General features: G+C 33.2%; 1 protein-coding gene across 1 annotated transcript in view; it reads right to left on the bottom strand.

The window, feature by feature from the left end:
* Positions 1 to 17,500, bottom strand: part of GALNTL6 (polypeptide N-acetylgalactosaminyltransferase like 6) — a 1,133,074-nt gene that overhangs the window by 625,914 nt on the left and 489,660 nt on the right. Inside the window, exon 5 of the mRNA XM_045799383.2 lies at positions 1,439 to 1,605. Within this exon, the coding sequence (XP_045655339.1) occupies positions 1,439 to 1,605 (167 nt within the window). The remainder of the gene's footprint in view (positions 1 to 1,438; positions 1,606 to 17,500) is intronic.

Below are 17,500 nucleotides of genomic sequence, written 5' to 3'. Positions count from 1 at the left end.
TTTTTTTTCTTTTTTGGGTCATGTGCAGTCCCAGATCTTTATTGCCCATTTTCATTCTTTTATTTAAAAGCAAAGTTTAAAGTTTTAGCTTTAACGCATTAAATGCTTATTTTTAGTCTGAGGTATAATGACTACTTTGAAATAAGTAGCCTCGATTAGAATAAAAAAGAAATCAAGGTGTTATTTAAATAAGTTGTTAAGTAATAAATATCGGTTTTAGTTCCTGGCTAGCACTATTGGATAGTATTGAGCGCCTACCTACCTAAGCAACACAAGGCAAAAATTGCTTTGAGATCGACCTAAATCACCAAGTTGGTAGTTTACTATTTGAATGGAATGATGCTAGACAACCTCATTTTTGTCATGTAAACATCAAAACATATTAATATTAGGTGAACCATGAAGCAGTATTTGAAGTGTATCATTAAAGACCGGAACTCTGTTAGAGAACCCTTAACACACCCAGCAGTTGTGCTTTTACAGTATCTTTGGAGACTATGAAGCAGCTGACCTTTTGGTGGCAAGTGAAACTTCCAAAACTTCAATTAACCCGTTTGATTTCAAGATGCATAAAGATAATATGCAATTAAACTCGTTTACTGCCGTTCTTCCTTACAGATACACTGCACAGTTAAGCAGAACTCCTTCATACAATGAAATATAAGGTAGAACACTGTATTCCCAGGAGGAAAATGTTGCCTCCTGTCCACTCACATATGCCAAAAAAGAGAGACTTTACCTTCCCCACAGTATTAACAATTCTCACATTCAGCCCAAAGACGATGAATGAAGCCCTAATCTCAGGAAACTTTCTATACTTTTATTCCCCTGTCTTATAAACCATATCATGTTTCTCAGAATGGTAGAAATATTAAAACTTATATCAAATCGTCAAATTTTCTGATACATACTGGTCTTTTGTGGTTATTGTTCAGATATGATAAAATAGCTAGAATTGCTAAGTAAAAATATTTGTGTTACTTACAATTTCCAGTATTTATGAAGTAACACAAGCACAGCCTACAGACTGTATCATACTGGTAAATAATAGAGCAGATGCCTTTCAGAAACAGGAACAGATTTTATAAATCTACTGAAATATTTCCCCATTCATATGTACTTACAATAACATATTTTGCAGTGCTTGTCCTGAAGCTGGAAGTAGAATTTGAGGCATTTTGCCAACACCTGTCTAATTTACAACAGAAATGTAATGCAAATTTCTTGCAGTTTCCCAAACAACACTGAAACCTTCTCATTCGGTTTCTTTTGCATTTGGCCAACATTTTATGAAATCACAATATAGTCAAAACTTCATAATTACCTTTCAGATAGAATCAGAAAGAAACATCACAACAATCTTCTGACTATTTTTAAGCTTGTAATGTTTATGTAGGTAATAAGAGAATCAGATAAAATATTATTAACTGTATCTTACCTCTATCACTGAAGTCATCTACCAGAATGATTTCTGCTATCAGACTCTCTGGGGTTCGGTTAATTATACTGTGGATGGTACGCAGGAGTGAAGTCCAACCTTCGTTGTGAAATGGGATAATGATGCTGGTGTTTGGCAGCCTTTCCAGGTACATCTTGTGCTTACAACTAGAGATGATAGAAGAAGAAAAGACAATGTCAAATGCAAAACTATACTATATCTTATACTGCTATTGACTCGCTGTTATCAAGTATCTGTGAAAACTAGACTTTGTCTAATACTTTTCCAACCAGAGCTTGTACGTCATAATAACTACTCAGTTCATTCATGGAATTCATTAATGATCCCTTTCACATGTGCTCTTAATGAAATAATTATTTATCCTTTTTTGTATCAGGGAAGCGCCCTGAAACATGTTCTTAGAGATGTAAACTTTTCCTAATGTTACCTAATAGTGAGAAGAACAAATTTTGAGTTAAAATTGTTTCCACTTAGCACACAGTTAAGGTTTAGATGGGTTTCCTGGGAAGTCCTAGAAATCCAACTTCTGTGATAATTATGCTTAGTTAATTAGTTTGGGTTGTAGTGTATTTCAATGGCTGGGCAACATTTAAGCTTTATGGGAAAAAACACAGTTTTACAATGAAATAAATAAAGAATTAATCTTAAATCAGCATATACTGATACAACCACATAATAAGATTACATTGAGATCCAAACCCAGACATTATCACATTTCTAATGGAAATTATAACAAGAAAGTCCATGTTGCTTTATTCATTATGAAAAAAATCTGAGATCCCAAAAGTTATGTAAGCTTTAACTTTTGGCATCGTTAACTTTTGGCATCATTAAAAGCAATTTACTATGTGTAATTGTTATTTTTGCATATTTATAATTTATTTAATTAACTTATAAGCCACACGAGGGCAGGAACTTGGTCTCGAATCTCATTTACTTCGTAGTTCAGCAAGTTGCCCAAGCTTTATTGAGGATGATGAATTCACTTAAGTTTGTGAAATCTTTGAGTTACTTCAAAACTAAAATGGAGTAAAATTTCAATCAATTATCAAATTCAGTGATTTTCCTGATATGGATAACTTGAAAACAAAAAACAGAGTGGAAATCTAGAAATAAACACTTTCAATTTAAATGCAGAAACATCTAATTCTTTAGCTTTTGCCAGGATACTGGCTACTATTTAGTCTAGATGAGGAAACAAGCCATAGCATGATTTGAATAATGCATAGATTCTACCAAGATGTATAGAAATGCACCAGAATATTCAAAACATTACTTGAAATATTTTTTTCCAGTCAGTCATTTCAACACTTTATTTTACAATGATTTCAATAGGATATATTAAATATTGCTGTGGTCTGCAACAAAAGTTGCCTTACAGCTTGGGAAAAATGACCATGTAATTAAAGCCCACAAAACTAACTATCCTAGAAAATAAAATTATATATTTTAGATAAATAATTTGAATATACAAATATAAACATTTCCTTTTTTATTCTGTCCATTTATTTCAATTATCTAATCTCAGACTTTATTATTTCTAACCATATCTATAAAACAAGTAGATTTTGATGTTTTCAAATATGATGAAGAGTTGGAAAAAAACATCAAAGTGATAGCATGAAATGGGCATTAAATGCTAGAGAAAATCTGAAATTCATTTTAGGATGACACAGAATGGTTAAAAAAATATATAATAGCACATGAAACAGATCTGTGAGTGATTTCCAAGGAAGTATTGTGAGATGGATTCTCTCACATATAATGCACAAGTCTGGAAAACAGTGCTAGTAACTCAACACACCTCATTATAATTATGGAGAGCCATCCATTCTTCTCAAGAAAGCCAAAGGCCCAGATAATTGTGCTTCACTATATCAATATTCAGGATAATTGCACCTACTTGTGCAAATCATCATACCTAACAACGCAACTGGGAATACAACTGATATTCCCAAAAAGGCAAATTATTTCTCAGACATTAAGATGAGACATTGTACATATCACTTGCTTATTAATTAAATAAGAATTGCATTCAGAGCAATACCCCATACGCAATCAATAGTGATGTTTAACAGCTCTCTACTAATTTATTCAGAAAATAGGCAGACGCAAAAAGACACCAGACTGATCCTATGCAAATAAGGCTTTCCTTCATAAAAATGTTTTCAATAATTCCTATCTCTGTGAGCTCAAACTTTTACCACACATAAGATGTAAAAAGATCTCTTCTACTCATCCATTCACTTAAGTTACAATGATCTACTGAAGTTAGATATAAGCCAGAATCCAAAATGGAGATAAAACAATGAGCAAAACCTAATCACTGACTTCAAGATGTTTACAATATAATAGGGGATACAGAATAGAGAGCTACAATTTTAATCTCAAATCTGGAAAGTGCTCAGAAATTTAAGTGAGAGCTGAAGGTGGCCTGCAAAGACAGATTCGACATATAATTAGGAATACAGTTGACAGGACCTGGAAGTAGTTTAAGGAGGACTCCCATGTTTGGGACATAGGCAATTGATCTTACGAAATACAGACTTACAGAAGAGCACAGCGTGTGAAGGGCACACCTCAGGGGTGCAAAGCTTGAGGGTGAAGAGGAGTTCAGTTCTGACCACATTAAGGTTGCAGTGTAAATATCCTGTTGAACACAGGGTTATATATATGGTATGCACATGTATTTGTCTGTGTATGTACGCAGTTCTGTATCTATGTGCACATATATGTTCTTGGCTCAAGAAAAGATCTGTTTTACTGGAGGAACAGGCTTGTGAGTGATAGGCTATAGCAGATGGCACCAGTGGACCCCCAAGAGTTCCTTAGGGAAGTCTTCATAAATTCCTGCACATCGCCAACCAAGTGCTTTCTCTCACCTCTGAACAAAAGCAGATTAGAAGTTCTGGTGGAAATTAATGCCCCCGGAGCGTGTATCAACCAATGAAGGAGGGAAGTTGGAGAACAAGCAGTCCTATGGTGAGGTAACTCTGAGGTGTGTTCTGTATTGTGTACCAGGGTTTCCCAGCAAGACTGAGCCTCAGTTGCCCACAGAGATAAGCATCTTGACAGTGTATCTTTTACTGGCTTTTTTTCTCCTTCCCTGTCTTACTTCCTCCTCCAGCCTCCCCAGGTACTTTCTGTGATTCCTTCTCAAAATTACTCCAGTCAAATTTCTGTCTGTTTCTAAGGGAACCTGTTCTTAGACAGAGGCATATAAATCCTACTGTACTTGCCAAAAACAGTCTCTTCAATATAAAGGGATGGTCAAAATTCTCTAAGGAATGAAGTTATGAATAACTTCGTAACTGCAGTATGAAGCTTGCTATTTGCTACACTTGGAGACATTTTTGAATATCTTTTGAATAAGATTTTTAAAAAATATTTTCATACAAGCCATCTTTCATATAATCCATATTTTCATATAAGCCATTAAGTTAAGAGATGTTTTATTTCATTCAACTTCTTAATTTCTGATGCTCTGCTCAGAGCCTTCTCCATGCCTATGACACAGTGGACGTATAAAAACAGCCTTATCTTACGTAATCTTTGCAAAGGACTTAGTACAGTAGTATATCTGATCATAGCAAGGGTTTGATAAATCCTACCATTCCCATTATTGCTGTTATTGCTTTGTAATTGCTATTATTTTACCTGTCAAGTCCTCTATGGAAGGAGGGAGGAAATTAGGAGGGACAGGGACTGCAGGAGGGAAAGTGAGAGACGCTTAGGATATGAAGATTAATAAATTACAGTTTCTTCCCCTAAGGATTCACAGACCAGTAGGCAGATATATAAAATGATTTGACTCAAACGAGACAAGTGACATAATAGACGGCACACGGGAATCAGAGCCCAAAGGAAGTATGACTAACTTTGTCTGGAAGAATTAGGGAAGTCTTTATAGATGAGTCTGTTAAGAAGAGATCATGGAGGGTCTTTAAAGTGATTCTAAGGAATTTGGACATTAGCCTGAAGTCAACATGAAATAGTTCACATGTTGTTAGTGATGAGAAAGATAGGATCATGTTTACATACTTCTCCAGCAGCAGGGCAGACAATGGAGACAGCAGAGATGAGACAGAAAGATTGGAGATCATAATAGTTTTGGCAAAAGGTAATGAGGATGCTGATCTGATTTTTTACTCTAAGGAAAACCAGCCTCTTTGTGACAGGGTTTAATCTGGTTGAATAATATTTAGTCATTCTAGTACTTAATCTGCTCCGGAGAAAATTGAATTCACACCCAACCTCAGCCACTGGATTCGAAGAGCTGGGCTCCACATGACTGCTTCTCCGCATTACTAGAAATACTGAAGCATATCCAGGGCTTTATTAAGAATCTGCAACCTGTGTATTTTAGGCTTCATCTCAAGTTAGGTGGAGAATGGAAGCATGTTAAATATGAAGACAATATGGTAATATGAAACTGTGTTGAAGATATAAGCAAGATAAAGTCAAACACAATTTATATATTATGGTTACAGACAGGTAGCAAACTTACAAAGAGTAAATAAGGACCAATTAAAACATTTGTGGCATTAAGCTTATAGGAATATGAATGAAAATGCCTGTAGTTATTGCATTTCATATTGCTGTGTTATTTTAAAATAAGCATTTGCATAAAATTAATTTCGAGTTTAAGAATGGCTTAGAGATGAGCCATTAAGTAAGAGATGTTACATAACATCTTTTTGTTAAGTAACAATTTACCTAAATGGATGGCAAAAACACTCTTCAAATTTTAAATGCACCAGAGACAAAAAAATTGTTTAAATTCTTTAAAAACTTACTTGAGAGAAATGACAAATCATGAAGGTATTTTAAAAAGCTAACAAAAAAATAATCTATAAATATTTTGCTAAACCAGTCTATTAATGAAAAGAAATGGAAAATTTGTCATACTCTGTGTTTTCTCAGAACAAAATACACAAACATTTTCTGATATTCCTTATTGGTATTTGTTAAACTGAGAGATTTAAAAATTATTTTTAGTTTACGGCATTGTTTATTTTAAATATAATGTCATTCCTTTCCTACTGACATTAATTTGTCTTATAATTTCATTGGTTTCACAAAAGAGTTATTTCAACAATAGCAATAGACCAAGCAATAAATTTTAATTCAGATATATAAAATAAGTACCAGACTTATTGTGATATATATATATATATATGGTTTTTTTAAAGAGTTATTTTGTTTCAAGAGTTATTTTATTATTCATGCAACACGTGTCAACATTTTTACTATGGGCATTTAGCTAAACTTGCATTTGAGGTTTTTAAGACTTTCACATTCTCCTCACCATCACCTAAACATTCCGATGTGGAGAACAAAAGCAAAAGAAAAAAAAGATAAATTTCCTTACAACTTACAGCCCATTGACAAGTCCTTGAGACCGGCAGCATGACCCTCCTCTAGGAACTCAACTGTTGCGATGTTAATACTTTGCTAAGGGCAAAACTCAACCTTAGCTTAACATTAGTCCAACCTCCAGGATCTTGTAAGTCTCCTTTAACATATAAAAATTCCTTTGGAAACTTCCTTTATCTCTACCCCTCTCCCCCAAGATATATGTTGGCAATCATCCTCCAAGCATATGGCCTCCTGGTATACATCTGAAGAGTCTCATGACTAAGGTTTTACTAGACAGTAGTAAATGACCTTTTCCTAACAACAGCTAGCCCCTCAAAGTCCTGGACACCTTGCTTCCAAAGTCCCTAGAGATTTACACTATCCCTAACCCCCTCCCTACTTGAAAGTACATGATCAGCCACTCCGGGTGCCAGTGTAGCTCTTTCTGCCCATGGGTCCTGTCCCGGCGCTTTAATAGAACCACCTTTTTGAACCAAAGATGCTTCAAGAATTCTTTCTTGGCTGCTTGCTCCAGAACCCCAACATTTTTCACATGGCATTCCCTCCTACTGCCTAAGGCTAAATATTTAGTTTTGGATACACTATCAAAAGACTCATTTTTAAAATTCAAACTCTTGGATTGCAAGATTTGAATAAAATGTTTGAGTGAATGTTTTTGCATATTTTAAAATTAATATTTCTATTAGTTTATCTAATGTATGGCTTTATTTTTTTTGTTGTTTTATTGTTTGTTTTTCCATCTGCTTATATTAAATATATCGGTCAGAATGTTATGTTGTGGTCATAAACAACCCCAAATGCCAATGGCTCAAAATAACGAATATTCTTTCTTGCTGGTTTATTTGTTTGCCACTGTTTGGCAGGAAAGTCTCTGCTCACTGCAATCAGTGCAAATAGCCAACTTTTTTACCATTGTTAATCACTCTGCCAGACGTAAATGAGAACACTGATGGGTCTCAGGCTGGTAAATAAATGGTCTGTCTCTAAAATGACATATTGCTGTCTGCTTACAACTCATTGGTCAGAATCAGTCACACAGCACAAGTGCCTAGGAAGTGCAATCCTATATGGTCCAGAAGGAATATAACCAGAAATATTTGTCAAATAACACTAATGAACACAGCTATTTTAGTCTTCTATCTTCTTTTTAAAAAAAAGAAAAAAGGAAAAATAGAAACTACCTGATAAGACTAGATTTAGATTAGATTTAACTAAGTCTCTTTAATTTCTTCATAGTCAAAAAAAGTTACAATATTCAAGGTCCCACATCTATGGAAACATAGCTGCAACCACATTGCAGAAATCATCAAGTTTTATTCCTTATCTAATTGGGAATTGAGACCCTTAGAGATTTGGAAAGTTACACATATATTATCTTACAGTCAAATTGGGAAAACAGTGTCCTGGGTGAAGACATGGAACAATGATGGGGCATTAATCCTGACCTAGAAAGTTTACAATCTTTGGAAAAGTATTTATAACTCATACAGTTAGATAACACAAAACAAAGAATTAGAACCCAATATTCTTCACTTCTGCTTACATAATTCTGTAGAAATGTGATTGTCATTCTATTTTTGGCTTTTAAAATATCTCTATATTAATGCAATCAACTAAAATTATGCAAATACTGTATTTTTTTAAATGGGATAGGCAATTTGTTTATTACCTCAAACATTTTTGTGAAATGTATAATCTATTCTCCATAAATCTTTTTGGAAGTAAACTGTTTAATAATATATATGAATAAATGTCTATAACAAAAACATTATGATAAATTATCATTTGAATACAGGCTCTCAAAGGGCTTGGACCACTGGACCCTGGACTATTTGGATCACTAATATTACACTATTAGAGGAATAAAATAAGTAGGCATAATTAAATTGTTAAAATCAGTGATAAAGAGACAACATTAAAAGCAGCCAGAAAAAAAGATATAGAAGTCTGGAGGAACATAGACCAGAATGATAGCAGACTTCTTGTTAAAAATAATGCAAGATAGTGAGGAAGTGGGGCAACATCTTTTAAGCAGAGGAAAAAAAAATTAAAGAGAAAAAGTTTTCTTTAGTCAATGAAATGTACTTCAAAAACAAGGCAAAATGAAAACATTTTCAGATATACAAATATTGAATGAACTCCTTCATCAGAAAACCTGCACAAAAAGTAATGTTGTATGAAATCCTTTAGAAAAATTATACAAATGGAAATTACTATCTAGGCAAAAAAATATAAAAGTAACAGAAAAAGTAATTATGTGAGTAAACAACGAAATGAGTATTTTATTTTCAAAATCTAAAACGATGATTGACTCATGTATGGCAAAAATGATAGCAATGCATTTTGAGATTTATAACAGAAATTGAAGCAAAATGTATAGCAACAGTAGTATAAAGGCCCGAAGGAGAGAAATGGATTCATGCTTTTCTAAGGTTCTTATACTATAAGTCAAGACATATAATATTACTTAAAGGTAGACCATAATAATATTTTTTCCATCAACACTAAGCAGCGCCTAAGATAACACAGTAAGGAGTTATATCTACTATGCCCCCCCAAAATTAAATTGAATAATTAAATATGCAGTTAAACTGAAAGAAAGTACAAACAGAGGGAGAATATGATTAAATAGTAAAAACAGAAAAGCAATAGTAAAACAGTATAGTTGAGCCAACCATATCGATAATCACATTGAATGTAAATGGTCTAAACATACACATAAAAGGGATGGATTTTCAGAGTGCTGCCTGCTGCCTCCAACAAACTCATTTTTAGTATAAAGACGCACTAAGTTTAAAAGAAAACATACAGGAGATAGATCATACTAACACTAACAAAAGTAAAGCTAAAATGGCTTTATAGTTAGTCAACAAAATAGATTTCAAAGAAAAAAAAAACGTTACCAGGATATAAAAGTCATACATGATAGAGATCAATTCTCCCAGAGGACATAACAACACAAAATATATGCACCTAATAACAGTGTATCCAAATATATGAAACAGAAGTTAATAGAACTTCAAGGAAATATAGATAATTCCACAATTACAGCGAGAAATTTACTCTTTAGATTTGTTTTGCTCCTCTTTTTCTGGTTTCTTAAGGTAAAATCATAAATTATTGATCTGAGGACTTTTTTTTTTCTTTTCACAAGCACCAAATGATAGAAGAGTAGAATGATTTCATTCTAAGAATTATTTTAGACATTCAAAAAATTTTTAATATTTATTTTATTTGTGTCCACTTCAAAATATTTTCAAATTTCCCTTGAAACTTCCTTTGGACACACTGGTTGCTTAAAAATATGTTTTTAATTTACACACTTTGGTGATTGCATTATTTTTCTGTTATTAATTTTTAATCAAATTACATTATGGTTGGAGACTATATTTTGTAAGATTTCAGTATTTAAAATTTGTGGTATTTGTTTTATGACCCAGGATACAGTCTATAATGATGAATGTTTTATGCATACATGAGAAGATATGTGCTTTGCTGTTGTTGGGTGAAGTGTTTTCTGTTTGTTTGTTTATTTATTTATTATTATTATTTTTTTTTCCTTAATGCTTCACCTTTTCTGCATTCTTTGGGTTGCTTATACAACTTTTAGTATTCCATTTCAATGAATCCATTGTGATTTTGATGATATCTTTGCATATATTTTAGTATTTACTTTAGGGATTACAAAAAACATATTTTTCCAGTGTACTTGTAATACTTTTAATATTTTACCGTTTTACTATTAATACAGAAATTTTATTACTTATTACTATTATTTATTACTTCTTATTACGTAGGGCCCTTTATACTCCCTTTTCTACACTGCAGTCATTTTACGTATCTATGTATATTGTAAACCACATCAGAAAATATATTTTTGCTTTCAACTCTCGCACACGTTTTCAGGAACACAAGAACTCAGTATTGTTTCAGCGCTATTTTGAGTTCTTATGTCCTTTCCTCCACCTCTTGCTATTGTTTTTCTTTAGCATTGTCAGTCAGCGGAGCCACACATCTGTCTAGGTTTTAGAGTCAAGTTCAATGGGATGAGAATCACATATGCTTATTCCCACTTACCAGAAACCAGATTACTGTTAGCGGGCTTTCATTACAAATGTAAAATATTTTACAGCTCTAGGGATATCCAGATTTTTCTGCTTCATTTTGTGGCAGTGTCAGTTAGATTTTTGAGAAAATTTTACATTTTGACTAAATATCAAGTATTTGGCATGATGATATTTATCATGTTCCTTCATTAATATTTAAATGTCTAATGGAAATTTAATTATTTCCAGTCTTTTATAACTGATAATGGTAAATGGTGGTTTCTCTCTTTTGTTTTTCCTTAGAAATACTTGCTGGGGATTTAGAAATTTTATTGATCCATTCAAAGTACTAAATTTTGAATTCATATTTTTTTCTCTTTTTGGCAGTCATTGATTTGTTATTTCTTTTTTATACTTATTTTACCTAGATACTTCATATGAAATTTTTTCTTGCTTATTTTAAACATTTAAAGCTTTACATTTTCCTATAAAGACTGTTTTATATGTATAGCATTTAAACAAGTCTTGGGATGTATTTTCTAAATAATTCCATTTGAAATATTTTTAAAAATTTTTCTAGTTTAATATTTGACCTGTGGGTTATTCATAAAAGTATTATTTAGTTTCTAAATATTTACATCTTTTCCACATAAATTATTTTTTGTTGATTTCTAATTTAATTCAAGTTGATCATATGTCAAACTCAGTATTAACTCACTTCATTGAAGTTTATTGAGAGTTTGTTTACATACTAACATATGGTCTATTGGGGTAAATATTTCCTGAGAAATTGAAAAAAAGTTTATTATATGATTACTGAATGTAGTGTTCAATAAATGTAAATAAACATAAATTAGCCTATTTATTGATAATTTTGTTTAAATCTCCTATATCCCAATTAAATTTTTTGGTCCTCTTTAATCAATTACTGAGAGAGAACTGTTAAAAGTCTCTAAAATATATATTTATTTAAAGCCATTCTTTCAAAAGTGAAATTTAAACTTAGTATTTAAAATTACTATTTTGAGAGGACTCAAAGTTAAGTGAATTTTTTGTCTTCTTCCTTTTAGAGTAATATTGAGAATGGAAAGAAACATATGATTTGACTTGTATATATTCTTAATATTTGTTGATAGATTTGTTCAAGTAACAGTAGCATCTGTAACAATATTACCACATCTTTGCTGATGAAATAAGCTGAGGAATGGCATGGTCGTATGCTTTTAATGATTCTTTAATTATATAAACATATTTCAGATTAAAATGAGAATATATACACCCCAGGTGAAACTAGGAAACTTGGAACATTTTTCATTTAATGTTAAATGTGTTAAAATGTTATTGCATAGTAATGACTACAATAAACTGGCAGAGAGTTATATTTTGAGTTTCCTCTGGGGCCTGCATTCTCCATGATTTTGTGCCATTCTTTAATAATCATGGTAATTCCCTGGAATGGTAATAAAAACAGACAGTAACAGCAAAACAGCAAAACAGCAAAAAATTCAGATCCAGTCAGTTCATTACAATGTATGTGGGAGGGAAACCAATTCAAAATACTACAATTTGTTTGACTTCATTACTACGGGGGGAGGAGGGGAATATATATATATATATATATATATATATATATATATATATATATATACACACACACACAATCTTGGTCTATATATGGTCTCCTAATATATATATATACACACACATATATATATATATTTAAATATATCAAGAGAACCACTCATGCTCAAATAGGAGAGGACCTTTCTTTATATTCTTTTAACTTTTTTGTCGTATGATTTCTTGTGAAACCATTTTGGTTCAGCTAAAGTTCTTTCAGCCCCATTCTCAAAAGCAGCAGAATAAAATGTCAACTTGGCATCTGGCTAGTGACAAGCATACTATAGAGCATATCTATATAAGTCATTTCCAGGCACCAATTTACATAGTAATTGTTTTAATGTCAGCATATTCAATTTTCAATGGCTGCTTTTAGTCACACTGTTTTTCTGTTCTAATCTTGCCATGTCAGTTGGGTTTGATAAAGCAGTGATAACTGGCAATTTATTTTGCCTTTGACAGGCCTGAAAAATTAGTTTGGAATGCCAAGTATATGTAAGTGTGTTTTTTAGTGGAGGTGGGAGACAATCACTACGTAGGTATGTGTGCATGTATGTATTATTTGGTTACCTATTACATAGGAACTGTTTTGTAAGTTAATATTTAATATGGTAATATGCTTATCACTTTAATGTAATGTGCTATTTTATGTGTGTACTGAGGAACAAAAGAGTTTTTTGTGTTTCTGCTTCTGTATGTTCATTGTGGCGTCATGGCAGAAACACAACACAGAAGGAAGAGCAAAAGAGGAGGCGAGAGAGAGGCAGGGATCAGCATACAGGTGTTGGTGTTTTCTCAGCAATTATTTTTAGTGCAATAAAAGTCTTTTAAGTATTTTAGATGGGGAATATAGTGATCTGCCTTAACTCTCAGAGCTCACTATTGCTCACTCTGCTGACTGTATTGCACAAGAGCAAGAGGGAGTGTGTGAGGTCCAATTATGAAGTTATTCTAGGATTCCAGTTAAGTAATGAGAGTGGATATAGTTGAGATTAAGAGAAGTGCATGCATTTGAGACCCGTTTGGCACTACATTTTGGGTACAGAATTAATAGGTCTTGGTAGATGAGATCAGCAAGGAGAGAGTAAATAAAATGAGGAAACTGGGGCCAGTACTGAGCATCATTGAACTTTAATATCTAGCCATCAGAAAAAGAAGAACTGCTTGTAAGGGAGACTGAAAAGTCCTAGGGATAAAAAGCAAGTGTGTTTCCATTCCTTGAAACAGAGACAAGAGTGCTTGAAAAAGAGAGAAGGGACAAAGTCAAGTGTTGCTAGAAAGTTTCATGAGACAAAGACTTTTAAATATACTGGATTTTGTCAATGTGGAAATAATTAGCGAATTTGGCAAGAAGAAAACTGATGGCATGTAGGGTCTTTAGTCAAATTAGGACTGCTGAAGAGTTGAACAGGAGTTGAGTATCTCTGTAGAAGTTGGGGTTGATAGCTGGAGGGAAAAATAGGTAAAGAAGTCATTTTACAAATGTGGAGATACCAATGCTTTTATCATATATGTTTAAATTTATTCCAGAATAATAAAGTATAAAAAATAATAATAGCTAAATTCTCCACTTCTTTTTTTTTTTAAAGATTTTATTTATTTATTTTGACACAGAGAGACAGCCAGCAAGAGAGGGAACACAAGCAGGGGGAGTGGGAGAGGAAGCCCAGAGGAGGAGCCCAATGTGGGACTCGATCCTGGAACGCCAGGATCACGCCCTGAGCCGAAGGCAGCCGCCTAATGACTGCACTACCCAGGCGCCCCTAAATTCTCCACTTCTGCAGACAAAACCAAACATGTCAAAACTAAGAGGCACTTATCCCTACATACCAGTTACAAAACCCTAGAGATTAGTATGTCATTATATTGACTCAGATAATAAGGTCTACCAGAGGAATTAATCACTTCCTCTGGTAACAATAAAGAAGTGAAATAAAATTATTTGACTTGGAGAAAATGGAGAGTGATTTACTCTTTTAAATAGCTTTATTGAGATATAATTCACATACCATGCAGATAATTTGTTGTATCATTTAGGGTGCATGATTCAGTAGTTTCTAGTATCTTCACAGACTGTATAACCATCAGCATAAGCAATTTTAGAGTATATTTATCAGTTCAGAAAGAAATCTTATACCCTCCTCTTCTCTCCTCACAGCCCTAAAGTAACTACTGTTTATTTTAGTTCCTATGGATTTCCCTATTCTGAACATTCACGAGAAGGAATACATAGTATGTGAAATTTTGGGTCTGGTTTTCATTTAGCATGATGTCTTCAAAGTTAATCCAAGATGTGGCATTTATAATTATTTTATTCCTTTTTAGGACTGAATAATCTTTCATTGTATGGATATACCACAGTTTTTTACACGTTCATCCATCAGTGGACATTTGGGTTTTTCTACCTTTTGGCTATTATGAATAGGCTGCTATAAACATTCATATATAATTTTCATGGGGACATTGGTTTTCGTTTCTCTAGATAGGGAATTGTTTGTCACACGGTAATTCTGTATTTAATTCTTTGAGGAACTGCCAAACTACTTTCCAAAGCATTGATGCCATTCTGCATTCCCAACAGCAATGTGTAATGGTTCCAATTTCTCTACATCCTTGACAACATTTATTATTTGAACTTTTGGCCCATAGTCATCAAACTAGATGTGAAGTAACATCTCATTTTGGTTTTGATCTGCATTTTTAGTGACTAATGATGTTGAGCATCCTTTCATGAATTTGAGTATTCAGATGATCTGCCCATATTTTAACTGGGTTATTTGTCGTTTTATTATAAGAACTCTTTATGTATTTTAGATACAAACCATATATCAGATATATGATTGGCAAATATTTTCTCTAATTCTGTGGGTTGTTATTTTGCCTTCTGGCGGTATACTTTGAAGCTTAAGAATTTTTCATTTTGATGAAGCCAAATTTATCTATTTTTCTTGTGTTTTTTATACTTTGGTATTATACCTAAGAATACTTTGTCAAATAAAAGGCCATGAAGATTTATTTTCACATTTTCTTCTTTTAGCATTTACATGAGGTCTTGGATACACTTTGTGCTGATTTTTATGTTGTCTGAGGTAAGGGTTTAACATCATACTTTTGCATGTGGCTATCTAGTTGTCTTAGTACTAATTATTTAAAAATCTAATTTTTCCACACTGGTTAGTTTGGGCACCCTTGTCAAAAACTCAAGTAATCATGGATATATGGAATTATTTCCAGACTCTCAATTATATTCTATTGATCCAAATATCTACCCATATACCGATACCACACTATCTTGATTACTGTTGCTTTATACTAAATTTGAAATCAGGAAATGTGTGTCATCTTATTTGATTGCTGTTCTTCAGGATTGTTTTGGCTATTCTGGTCCCTTTGAACTCCATATGAATTTTAGAATCAATTCACCAGTTTCTGCAAGGAAGTCAGCTGGCATCCTGATAAGGATTTTTCTGAATCTATAGGTTAGTATGGAGTGTTTTGCCATCTTAACAATGTTAAATCTGATCCAAAACATGAGATGTTTTTTCCATTTCTGGAATTTGTTTCAACAATGATTTGTAGTTTTCAAAGTATTAAGTTTGATGTTACTTTTGTTCAATTTATTCCTAAGTACTTTGTTCATTTTGATTTAATGGTGAATGGAATTGTTTTCTTAACTTCATTTTCAGATTATTCACTGCAAGTGTATAAAAATAAAGTGATTTCTGTATATTCCTCTTGTAATTCTGTATATTCCTTTGCCACCTTGCTTAACTTGATTATTAGCTCTAATAGGGTTTCTTGTTTTGTTGTGTTGTGTTGTGTGTGTGTGTGTGTGTATTACTGAGGATTTTTCATATAGAAGATTATGTCCTCCTCCAATAGAGACCATATTCTTTCTTTCCAATGTAGATGTCTTTTATTTATATTTCTTCCCTAATTGCCTGGGCTAGAATGTACAGTACAGTGTTGAACAGAAGTGGTGAGAGCAGACATCCCTTTTACCCCATGACCTTATGGGGAAATGCATCTCGTCATTCACCAATAAATATGTTAGCTTTTAAAACTGGCAGATTTTCAGAGCACCTGGGTGGCTCTGAAAGTTAAGAATCTATCTCTTGGTTTCATATCAGGTCCCGATCTCATGGCTCGTACGATCGAACTCCATGTCGAGCCCCATGTCAGGCTCCATGCTCAGTGGGAGTCTGCTTGGATATTCTCTCCCCCTGCCCCTCCCCCAACTCGTGCTCTCTCTCTCTTTCTCTCTCTCTCTCTCTCTAAAATAAATGAATAAATCTTTCTAAAAATGGCAGATTTTCTCACTTTTTTAATAAATAAGTTCAAATATTAACTACTACCCATCATTTCAATAAACTGTGGGTGGGAGTAAAATGAAGAAAGAACAAATTTAGGATTGCTATTGTGGGATTAATCTGACAGAATAATATGCATCACTAAATCAAATTACCATTTTCTTCTCTTTAAAGAATCAAAGTTATGGGGCGCCTGGGTGGCACAGCGGTTAAGCGTCTGCCTTTGGCTCAGGGCGTGATCCTGGCGTTGTGGGATCGAGCCCCACATCAGGCTCTTCCGCTAGGAGCCTGCTTCTTCCTCTCCCACTCCCCCTGCTTGTGTTCCCTCTCTCGCTGGCTGTCTCTCTCTCTGTCGAATAAATAAATAAAATCTTAAAAAAAAAAAATCAAAGTTATGAATCCCTTTTTCAAACTTATGCTTCCAGTTTTATGTATTTGATCCTTATCATGTTATAAGGTTACACAAATATACTTTAAAATGCATTAGACATGATTTTTAAGCAGCTGTAATTTTATTTTAGAAGGTTCTTTTGATTTTATTTTTGATTTTGTGTGTGCACTGTACAACTTTTAAATTACCAGTCTTTTAGACCTCAGTACCCTTGTGTTCATCCTCATTCTCCCTTTCAAAGAATCTGCTTCATGATCTGTCATTTATTCCAAAAGCTAAATGTCTGACAGCTCTT

The sequence above is a fragment of the Ursus americanus genome, chromosome 13, assembly GCF_024610735.1.
Source record: "Ursus americanus isolate L20-20 chromosome 13, mUrsAme1.1.p, whole genome shotgun sequence".
Lineage (NCBI taxonomy): Eukaryota > Metazoa > Chordata > Mammalia > Carnivora > Ursidae > Ursus > Ursus americanus.
The sequence above is the reverse complement of the archived record's forward strand: the minus strand, read 5'-3'. Positions and strand labels throughout refer to the sequence as shown.